Below are 12,374 nucleotides of genomic sequence, written 5' to 3'. Positions count from 1 at the left end.
CTGGTCTCTCCTCTCACTCTCTTCTCCCCCCTCCTTTTTCCATTTTCTCCCTTTTCTCTTCCACTTGAGACCAATTTGGCACATTTGTTGGTTCCCATTTTTTGGAATAATTTATGGTCATGCCAGTTTTCCCCATCTACAATAGTTGGACACAGTTTTATCTGTGCTTGGTCTCATGCCGCCCCTTGGGATATCTTTTCACTATGACATATGTCCCAATTGTCCTTCCATTGTTAAGATTGCACTTGTTAAATTTTGTTCGGTTCTACTTTTTGAAGGACTAAAGAAAAAAAAAAAAGTTTAAAAAAAAATATAGAACTAAAACATAAAAGATCGGGTTTGCCTGTCAGATTTTCAGGCGGACCCGATCCGATGCGCAATGCAGGTCTATGGACAGCTGTGTGTAAACAGATGAGTGCCAGTTCACACCCGGAAGTCACAGTGGTGACATCCGCTCTGTTCTGCTGTGATAAGGAGAGGATCCATGCAGTTTGACCTACAAACAGCGGAGGCAGCACTACCGGTTTCAGTGTTTTCTAATATTTGGACATTTTCTTTTAATATACACAGATACTGTTTCATGATTCTAAATTGCAAAGTGACTTTATTGCTGGTTTACACATTAAAAGGTTGCAAAGGGAATGCATTTCCAAACAAAAACATTATCATGAATGTCCCATATAAAAAAATATCACATTTGTTGTCTTGATTGTGCACAGGTTTGCTGAGGAAAATAGTTCTCTTTTTTTGCAGCCAAAATGATATCCATAATCCAGATTACTCCTGAAGCAGCACAATGTCCGTTTTGTCATGCACCCCTTGTAAAAGCAGCTCTCCGTCATATGCCAAAATCTTCTTGCGTTTGGCAGCTTTCAAGGTTCCAACCATGGCTTCAAATAGATTGGCGCATTGTTCATCATGAAATAATACACCAAACGTTACTTTCACTTTCCCATCCTGATCTGCAAATGAAAAGAATTATAGAAATTTGCATCACGGAGAAAGCTGGATTTATTCAGTTCAGCAAAGAACAATGTGCTGTTACTCCATGGCCACAAATCAAAAAATCATGTTTCACTGATTTAACTACATCTAAACAGAAATGATTTTATCTATATGAGCTTATATAGCAAGGTAGTACAAAGTGCAATCGCGTTTTAAAATCAAAGTGTAGCACACCTGATCAGCTTTTGCAAATATATTAGGCATATACTGAAGTAGGGGGTTCAGTTAACAGCCATGGTACGTCCCTCCCACCAATAACTATTGATTCTACAGGGCCCCTTCAGCCAGTTATACTGAGGCGCTTTAAAATGCGTTGCATTAGGGCAGCCCATTTATTTGTGCAGGAAGATAGATTTGGGTGCCATTCAAAATAAATGGCACCGCAGCACACCAACATGAACATGTATTACAATGCATGGGGCTAAGCAACACATGCAATTTAAAATTGCTTGAAACTGAGCGACTTAAAACAACTTGATTGCAATCATCTCATTAAGCTAGAGCTATATAAGAGTTTTTCAAAAGCTCAGTCATGCTACTAAAATCACTAGCTAGGAATAGCAAATAGTTAAAAACCAGAACAAATAGGCCCCTAAGGAGCAGTTGTCCAACAATAGCCACAGCTGGCCAGGCAGGAGCTATGGGGCCTTGGGTAGGAGGGGCCCCATTAAGGTGCCCATACACCTTGCAATTTATCTGCAGATTTTCTGTGGTCAGATGGAAAAAGTGCAACAGATTGGCCCAGGTGGAGATTACTCCATCCACACAGTTAAGTGTAGATGGAGGAATCTGTTGCACCTTTTCCATCTGACCACAGAAAATCTGCAGATAATTGTAAGGTGTATGGCCAGCTTTAGGAAGGCTGCTAATCCGAGTTTCACCTCTGTTAAAAATGTATACGACAGCCAATATCAGTATGGTCATTACTACTGCTCTAACCGTTCTCCAGTTCTCCAAAGCACTGGTCCCTACTAGTGTACTGACTATACAGACAGCTCTCCTGCTGCCCGTTCTTGATTTAAGCATACGTATTCTATATTTATGTTACAATCAGTTGCATGTATCGTTAGGGAGATTACATTTGATAAATGCTATTTGTATAGCTTACGCCATAGTGAGCCTTTTATACTGTCTACTTGATAGTTAATTTCTACGGTTAGTAATTTTAGTTGCACGACTGTGGTACTAAACTTCTGTGTAGTTGTTTGTTTAAAAACCATGGTCAGAGATGAGAGTGCAACATGGTTACTTTTGTGTCTAATGCGTTTCATATATCTGCAGATCTCAGAAATGAGCTTGATCTGCATAGGTCAAATATATATTGTCAGTTAAATCAACCTGACAAGTAAAAAAAAAAAAAAAAAAAAAAAAAAAAAGTTTTTTTAATTAGAATTTGTTCTTATTTAACCCTTTAGTTTACCCAAATCTTGTATTTCTTTCCCTTTTGCTCTTAACTGTTTTCCTGAATCACTTTTTGGGGGTTTTTGCGCATTTCTTTTTTCTAACCATTATTATTTACTTTTATTTTGATTTGTTTGTTAAAAAAAACAATGTATAGATAAAAAAAAAAAAAGAACTATGGGGTCAGTGCTTTTCCCCATAGTTCTCCCCAGGGGTCACAAACTAGCATCCTCCCCGTGACCCAAACCTCTGGAGACCACCGCAGCTGGGACGGATCCCGACATTACTGTCTGGATCCACCCAGCTGCGTGATTGACAGCTGGCTCTGCCTATCTATAGGCAGAACCAGCTGTACCCACGCCCTCCCTCGTCTGTTCCGCCAGTCAGCGCTGGAGGATCGGACAGGGGAGGGGGGAATCCCTGCAGGGAGCCGTGAGGGACAGTCACGGCTCTCTGCAGGGACAGGATCAAGAAGTGAGCGTGCGACGGTATGTGTTCGCTCACTTCCTGATCTATTGAGCCGACGTGTGACAGTTTCATTGTCACACGTCGGCTCGAACTATGAGGCTGAGTGATTTTTTCTCACCTCAGAGTTCTCCTTTAAAAATAGGACATATTATACAATTAGAAAAAGGCTTGTTACTTTGTCTATGGAATAATATACATTTTTTTTTTGCAAGACAATAATCACCAAAAGGAAGTCTTTATTGTTTTATTGTCTAACCAATTCTGGATTTTGTAGGTATGCCTTACATCCTGGCTTTGAAGTGTTTAAAACAAGCTCAGCTGCTGCTGAAGTTTCTGATTTTTTCAGAAAGCTCCCCACACTGTAGTAAAAGTGAACCTTTAAAAAGGTGCCCATACACTGTACGATTATCGTACGATAATGACGGGAAATCCAGCAATTGTACGATAATCGCAAAGTGTATGGAAGGCGTGCGACTGTTTCTACTGTACGGTCGCACGTCTACCGTCGAACAAGCAGGCTGGAAAACCGCCGAGAATCGTACGATTCTCTGCGAGTTAGTGGCCTGCTTGTTCGACAACTGCCAAACGGGCCGGTGTGCGCACACTGCACGTTCAGCATTTCAGTCATCGGCAGCCCGCCCCTCAGGGGGACGGGCTTGAGATGATCGCAAATACGATCTGCTTGTCCAAGATGGGCAGATCGTACGTCTTGCGAGGGTTGTAAAGTGTATGGCCACCTTTACAAGATTTAGGGGTTCCTCATTTAAAGTGAGCTCTAAACTGATGAGCACACTCAGTTGAGGTTTGACATATTTGGTATTTATTTACTTGACACAATGTCATTTATTTATTTTGTACAAAATAAAAAAGGAGGCAATTGTGTGTGTAGTCCAACATTTATTTTAGTGTATTTTTACTGAAAATGTAGATTTAATAAAACAGTTGTGCAAATATTGTGCACTATAAAAAAATAAGATCGTTATTTTACATGGCCCCTGCTTCGATAAAATAGATCATGTTTTCGGGGTTTAAACTAAGTATCCAATTGGTTAAATAATGACAAAAGTTAATACTGAATAAAACTCCCATAGCAGAGCTGATCTAGCCCATAGGCAGTGTTACAGCTATGAGAGCAGAAATGGTTAAATATATTTTCAGGTCATGATATAATCACCTCTTTTGCCAAGACGATGGATCTGCTCCACCAAGACACTAATTTCATGGTCTACATTCATGTTTATTAATCTGAAAAACAAAAAAAAAAACTTGTATTTATTAAAATTTAAAAAATAGGTTTAAAATGTCACAAAACCCAAAGTAGGTGCCTCTCCCACCTCTGGATTGGCCCAGCCATGCAACAACCATTTGTGGGGGTTTTGAAAGCATTGCAATAGACTAGAACAAGAAGCGAAAATACAATCAAGTTTTTTCCAGCACTCCAGCAACACCTTGGTATAAACAAACATGGCTGAACAATGTTAACATTTTCCAGACATTCACAGCAGCTCTGCCTGTTGATTTAAAATCATCTTATATTCATTAGTGAAACAAAAAACTTGTTTTTCATTTACTTACAAATAGAGTTAATCTACTTCCTAGTTCAGTTTTTGCACAAATTATGTCATGTGCCAAAGTATTGCATCCTGGGAAGGTTACATCAGCAGAGAATTGCTGGGAAATCTTATCTGTAATCTCAGGAGATCTGGCTTACCTGAGCAGATTGTGAGAGATAGAGAGTAGAAAGCACATCATGATAAAAACACAGAGGCAGCCATTGCAGAGCTCTCATTCTGAAAATTGTAATATCCTAAAAAAATTAATTTTATTGTTTATCCGATTAACCGATTAATCGAACTTAATAATCGGCTAACTAATCGATTTTGAAAATAATCGTTAGCTGCAGCTCTACCTGGCTGTCATGTTGACGGTCCTTGGACAAGTATGCATACAAGGACTGCCAAGTGGCCATTGGTGCAGCACCGACTGCAAGTGCAATGACATTAGCAAGAGCAGTGGTAACAAGACCAGATAAAGTAGCTCATAATGCTGGTCTCTAACAGACCGGTCATCACAACCATGAACAGGGAGCAAGAACACAGAAATCAGGAATGAAAGTATTGCTGGGTTGGTATTGGTATCGGTAGCCCCCCCCTTTTCTTTTTTTTAACCAAAACTAGGTACAGATTGTGCCTATGACGTTCTGCATTTGAACACACAAGAATATCATGTTAAACATTTTCTTAGGCAACATATTTGGAAAGGTCAAAAGGTTTTCAGAAAATCAAATTTTTTTAAAAAACAGAATCAAACTCTAGTGTAAAAATGTTACATTGGCAATTTCCCTGACATCCAATCCAAGCATACCCATGTAAAAGAAACCTATACACTTTGTTTTGACATACACTCAGAAAAAAGCAGGAAGCTGCATTTGTGGAAGTTTTGAAAAGACATTTCCCTACACCCCTTCCTTCCTGTTTTCACAGAAATATTTTACTCACTAGCTGGGGACTTAAACTGCTGTTTAGATGACCAAATGCCTTAAAAGGAGAACTATAAGATGAGTGCTTTTCCCCCACCTCATAGTTCTACCCGACCTGTGACAATGAAACTGTCACAAGTCGGCTCAGTAGATTGGGAGGTGAGCGAACACATACCGGCGTTCGCTCACTTCCCGATCTTGTCACGGCAGAGAGCCGTGACACGGGGGAGGGACTGGATTCCCCCCTTCCTGCTCCGATCCGCCAGCGCTGACTGGCGGAACGGACGGGGGAGGGGGCAGGTACAGCTGGCTCTGCCTCTAGATAGGCAGAGCCAGCTGTCACTCACGCAGCTGGGCGGATCCAGACATAATTTCGGGATCCGTTTCAGTTGCGGCGCCTCAGTATACCGCGAGCTGTAGCTCGCGGTATACTGAGCTTAGGGTGACGTTAGGACACCAGTTTGTGTCCTCCCGTTACCCTTAGGAGAACTATTGGGAAAAGCCCTAACCTCATAGTTCTCCTTTAAGGAAACCTGTCATGAGAGAAATGGCAGCCCACATACTTCTCTTGTGGCAGGTATACTTTTGTTTTTGTTGGTCAGTAAAGATTAATTATGGACACCATAATACAGCTTTTGTAGAAGGATCAGAAGGTGTATATGATCTGGCACATTTTGCATCAACATCGGGACTGACAGGCTTACAGAAGCTCTCACACCAGTCCGTTTAAAAGCTCACTAGCCATCTCTTCTAACAAAGGCCAAACTTTCCAGATCTGTGGCTGCTTGTAAACATACACAACCATGGCAGATAGATCACCCAGCTTTGCAGTGCGGAGTGAGGTTTTACTGTTATGAATGAACCATTAGGGCTAAAAGGGGCCGGTGCTGTGTATGACACTCCTGTGGCAGGGCTGTACGAGTATTTACAAGCAGCCACAAAGCCTGCTACCTGCATTTGGTCCCCTGGGGGATTAAATACAAGTTTAACCATTTTTGTGAGAGTTTTTCTTTAATAGTGTAACTGTCAGATACAGTTTCACTATTAAAAATACAAATTAGAAAAAAGAAAAAAAAATGCTCACCGGAACTAAACTAAACTGTGACAGCAGCAGATTAGTCAATTTTCCACTTGAAAAATCAACTTTTGTCAAGCTGAGCAGGGCCACCCCCAGACAGAATTTCGGCCGATTCAGCAGAAGTAGATGAAATTCAATCCATGCATGGCCAGCTTACCTTGATTTCTCTTCTCATAATGTTAACCCTCATCAATTTCTTTTAACATCTGTGCTGTAATACTTTGCTATACATTATTATTATTGTGTCTCATTCAGTCAGATACACCGTTCCTCCTCTTTTGCTGCCATCCTAACAAACATTCCCCTTCAGTCTTACAATGTCCAGAACGAACTTACTCCAAAATGATCATATCATCTTCCTGCAATCCTCTGCACAGCAGCACTAGAAGTTGGGAACGTGCATTGCACAGTGCTGTCACTCTAACACTGGAAGTTTACTTACTTGGCTATAGTATCTGACATGGGCGTCAGAATACTGGCTGAACAGATTTACAAATCTTTTGGCTCCTGAGGCAGTTCATATTTCTACATTTCAACTGTTTATATGTCTGTAATTCAGCTTTGGAAAGAGGTAATTGCCAGTTACCCTGCATGTGTAGCCTGTGAAACGTAGACACTGAAAATTCATACTTGCACCGTCACAGTTGTACAAAATACATGACCGGGCAGGCTCAATGACCTCATTTGGTATGTAAAGAACTGTATCTAGCCACAATAAACTAATATCAGGGTAAGAACTACAAGCAACCTCAGTGTAAAATATATATATATATTTTAGGGCCTTGAAGTCTACAGCTAGAATGCTCTGCAGCCCCAGGGAATGTAAAAGCTTAGCTCATTTTTAGAGAACATATACTGTCTACCGAATCCCTGCACATGATCATTTGAGGTTGCCTCTCTGAGCATGCACAGGGAATCGAGACAAGAAAGCACTCACTGCAATACCGCTAGGGCACGTTTGTTCCAACGACTGGTCTGTCCTGAATAGACGACAGGACAGACGATTGGATACTGCAAGGTTTTTTTTGTTTTTTTTTATTAGGGAGGGCTTCACTCCTTATGATAATGGAAAAAAGGTATAAAAACAAATGCTTATTTGAAAAATCTGCTTAGTTTAAGGTTAAGGGATGGTGTTTAGTGATAAGTAACCTATACTTTCTGTAAGTGAACTATCCCTTTAAGAAAGGCAAGAAATGCATCTGCATACAAAACTGTGGCCAATGAGAAGCTCCTCAGGTCCCGAAAAGGAAGAAGGGCTTCTTATTGGTCAGCAGAGTCATGTGACCATGCTGACCATTGGCGAGTATTATGATTAATCCAGACTGTGGGGCTTTCAGTTCTAGTATACGATGTATGGATCACTACACAGACAGGAGGGGACATCAAAGCAGGGACGAGGTGGGGAGGCGGCTGTAATGTTTCTCACATTTTGTGAAAAGGTGAACTTAACCTTTAAGGTATATCTAATTCCAAGAACAAAATGTAATATATTGGAAGTGTGCTGGTTGCATTAGTTTTCCTTTTTCAGGCCAAGAACATTTTCAGCTAGTACAGAAAATACCTGTTAAACTTTTCCAGAAATGCCACGTCCTTGTTACTTTCTGTGACTTCAACTAAAAGCACAATTTGCCTTCCTTCTGTAAACTACTAATCTCCCCATTACACATGTAATGGGTATTACCAGAGAAAGACATGAGCATGACAACCATGCTCAACAGATACAGTGCATAAGCATAGCAATCTCGTACAGGAAGTGTAATTCTGTGAACAACACTAGGTAAAATGGAATAAAAAAGCCCTGAAAAAGCAAAACTAATGTAGCCACCTCATCCTCAGACTTCTAAGCTGAAATTGCATAACTCCTTTTGTTTTTTGGCTAGTTCACACCAGCCCCAGTGCATGCAGCATTTTTTCTGACCCCACCAGAACGCAGGCACTAATGTGCCGCGCATTCCAGTGCAGGCAATCGCACTGCGGCCGCATGGCGTGGCTGCTGTGCCATTGACTTCAATGCACCACCACGCCCCCTCCCAGCCCAAAACAAAGTGAGCCGGCCAGAATGCGATCCAGTGCATTCCGGCACCGAATCGGGGCTGGTATGAACTAGCCCTTAGGGTCTATGAATGCTTTACAGTCCTACTGTGGGACGTAGGGGGATTGCCATGTTTCAGTGCTCTGCTATAAGATGGTGTTAGGTCAACAAACGTAAAGATGAAACCATTTCCCCTGAGAAGTTCATTCTTCCCTTTCTACCTTCCCAGCTATGGCTGTAGCAAATTTTGTTGATCGCATCATTTCAAACTTCCTTAAACTTGCCATACACCTATAGATTATCTGGAGACTTTCTATGGTCAGATAGCATGCACTGAAGGCACCGTATCATGCAGTGTGAATGGACCCAGAGTCCCACCAATCCATACGTGCATTTCTACTCTCTGTAAAACTAAAAGCCTAGTTGGGTCTGTCCCACATAAAAGCTTCATGTTCCAGCACACTATACTTGCATGTCTCTAAAGAATGAGCAGTCCCAGGTGTTACCAACCTCTATAGAGATGCAGGTCTGATTACATTGTGGGAATTCACAAAGCCTGGAGCAGAATCTGGAGCAGCTGTGCAACCACTTTCTCTCTTTCAATTCCAAGCCCTAACTGAACAAGCTAAAGATAGAAGCTGATTGGTTACTATGGGTGACTGCTCCAGATTCTGTCTGCTCCAAGTTTAGTACATTTCTCCCGATTTTACTTGCAGTTTTCCCTTTCTCTAATGATTGCAAATAGAATTAGAACTAAAATAGTTAAAATAGAATTTTAATAAATTATACAAAATACATAACGCTCCATACGCTTAAAATGCTTTTACATTTGTTGTTTTCACTTTCCTCCAATCCTTTCTATACCTAAAATGGGCACACCTTTTTAGTGTCTCCACACACACGATCACACCATATACAGACATAAGATCACTCCATATTACAGACATAAGATCACTCCATATTACAGACATAAGATCACTCCATATACAGACATAAGATCACTCCATATACAGACATAAGATCACACCATATACAGACATAAGATCACTCCATATACAGACATAAGATCACTCCATATACAGACATAAGATCACACCATATACAGACATATGATCACACCATATACAGACATATGATCACACCATATACAGACATATGATCACACCATATACAGACATATGATCACACCATATACAGACATAGGATTACTCCATATACAGACATAGGATCACACCATATACAGACATAGGATCACACCATATACAGACATAGGATCACTCCATATACAGACATAGGATCACTCCATATACAGACATAAGATCACTCCATATACAGACATATGATCACACCATATACAGACATGATCACACCATATACAGACATATGATCACACCATATACAGACATAAGATTACTCCATATATAGACATATGATCAGTCACTCCACATACATAGACATGTGATCACTCCATATATAGACATATAAGCTCTCCTGGACCCAAGGTCCCGTGACATGAACTGGTGAGTACAGGATACAAGCCCGGTTCAGGTAGCACATTCATTGATTCAGGTTGCAGTGTTGTCAGACTGGCTTGCACTCACCTAGTAAGTTTGCTCCTCTGATCTTCTAGTGGTATCAGCAACAGGAAGCACGGACACCGCGAACTGTCTGCAGATCGATTGAAGAAAGCAAAGGAGGAAGAGCAATTCTTTGTGTAGGATGGAGTTAATTGTAGAAGAAAGGGGCCGCCCCTATAGGAAGAAGCCTATTAGAAGGAAGCCAGGCGGTGAGAGGGAGGAGGAAGTCGTGACAGTATTGTGCAGGGAACAAGGTAACCTGGAATACATGGAATATAATACAAACACAGATGCAGCTGCCATGGATGGTGTAATGCCCTGTCCTCTCCTTGTACTTCAGATGTGTCTCTAGAGCCAGCACACTTGTATTTTACTGAAATCCCAGCATATTTACACTTGTATTTCTTCTGTTTCTGTAGAACAAGATCCAATGTACCATACCTGCATATGTCCTATCGCAGGACCTTGCAGTAAAATGATGGGTCCACTTATGAGGGCTCGCTCCGCAGTGCCAGGACAAGGTCATCCAGCGCCCAGGGCAAAGATGCTAAACTGTACCCCCCTTTTCCCCCTCCTTGTTTATTGGTAGTGCATGTCCCCTTGTCTTCCACTGCTGGGATCCCATTTCTGTTTGCCACCTGGATGGCAGTGCACAATTCTGGGTCTGCCAGTTAGTGTTTACCAGGACCCCAAAGTGTGCAGTGACGTGGGACCATCCTGCTGTGTGCTCTCTGCCTCTGCCAGTCTTCTTCTGCTGATTATGAACAGTGCCAGACCACCCAGGATCTAAACACATATCACACATGTGATAAGGATGACCAGGGGTGGTGCTAGGATTTTATCAGGGCCTATTCACACCTGTCTATTTTGACGCACAACAACATTTTGCTGCATACAAATGTATGTCAAGTAGAAATAACATTCTCGGTTATGTGGCTGGTTCACGTTAGGGATGAGCCAGGGTATTCCCTGCCCGCAGCTGCACATAACCAAAACGGGCAGCATGGAGTGACATCATTGACCTTTTGTGGCCACATGGCTAGATTTGGGCAATAGGATTGGCCTAATACGGCCACGTGGCCCTATAAAATCAGTGACGTCTGCACAGGCATATACAGACATAAGATCACTCCATATACAGACATGTGATCACTCCATATACAGACATGATCACTCCATATACAGACATATGATCACTCCATATACAGACATATGATCAGTCACTCCACATACATAGACATGTATGTCTATGCCCCTTTGTTAAGATGCAGCTGTTGGCCAGGAAATGCATCGATGATTTGGTGGGTGGGCCATCGCATTTTCTTGTTCAGAGGAGCTCCAGTTCGGACCTGGCTTGCTCTGAAGCTTAGTTCATCCCTAGTTCACACCTATGCCCTGCAGTTTATTGCAGACATCTCAACTCTCCCGGACACTCCGGGAGTCTCCCACTATTAGATAGCGGCTCCAGGCCACCCGGGAGAGAAACACTTTCTCCCGGAAAAGTTTACTCTGCTCGATCGAGCAGAGTAAACCTTTCCCTGCTCTGTTTTTATTTTTTTCTGACATCGGGGCCGGCGTCAGTCAGAAAAAAAAAAACAGCATAGGAATGCATAGCTAGATTTCTATTGGCTATTTCACTTTGCAATAGCAAACTAGCTATTGCACCCGCCCACTGCTGCTGTCAATCAGCAGAGGGGGACCTAAAGTTCGCCATCAGGTCCTCTTCTATTGATTGACAGCAGCAGAGGGCGGGTGCAACAGCCAGCTTAATATTAGATATTGCAAATTGAAATAGCCAATAGGAATCTGGCTATGCATTCCTATGCTGTTTTTTTTTAAATTATTTATTCTGATGGCAGCAGCTGCCAGGTTACAAAAAAAATAAATAAATGCTGCAGATATTGGGGCAGAGGGCACCTCCCTGAAATTGCTTCTTTCAGGTTGTGATCCCTGTTATTGTGAAAGAAAATTGAAACTCTTACATGAGTGCAATGTATGCACACAGAAAGCAACTCTACAGCGCACAAATCCATCAGTGGAAGTGTCTAAGACCCCATTCACACTGAGCGATTTGTAGCGCGATTTCCGCTCCACAATCGCTCAAATATCAGCTCAATGTCGCTCAATGTAGTTTGTCCAATGCATTTCAATGGAGCTGTTCATATCTCACCGGTAAATGTCGCCTGTAGCTCGTCGCTCAAGCTTGTAGCTCGAACATGACCTATTTTTTGGCGGATTTTGTGCGATTTGGCCCAATAGACTTTAATGGTGTAGCTCAATGTCACGCGACATTGTCGCGCTATGTTGCGCTACAGAAGTGTCAATTTTGCACAG

At 41.9% G+C, this 12,374-nt stretch overlaps 1 protein-coding gene across 1 annotated transcript; it reads right to left on the bottom strand.

Moving 5' to 3' along the window:
• Window positions 1-649: 649 nt before the first annotated feature.
• On the bottom strand, window positions 650-10,213 carry ABRACL (ABRA C-terminal like). The gene is made up of 3 exons (XM_018567334.1): window positions 10,065-10,213; window positions 4,049-4,119; window positions 650-962 (listed from the first exon to the last, which is right to left on the bottom strand). The coding sequence occupies exons 2-3, from the start codon at window positions 4,107-4,109 to the stop codon at window positions 778-780; spliced, it is 246 nt and encodes an 81-aa protein (XP_018422836.1). The 5' UTR covers window positions 4,110-4,119; window positions 10,065-10,213; the 3' UTR covers window positions 650-777.
• Window positions 10,214-12,374: the final 2,161 nt, after the last annotated feature.

Source organism: Nanorana parkeri, unplaced genomic scaffold, assembly GCF_000935625.1.
Source record: "Nanorana parkeri isolate BGI_ZX_2015 unplaced genomic scaffold, ASM93562v1 scaffold1031, whole genome shotgun sequence".
NCBI lineage: Eukaryota > Metazoa > Chordata > Amphibia > Anura > Dicroglossidae > Nanorana > Nanorana parkeri.
Note: the sequence above shows the minus strand (reverse complement) of the source record. Positions and strands in the feature narration are given on the sequence as shown.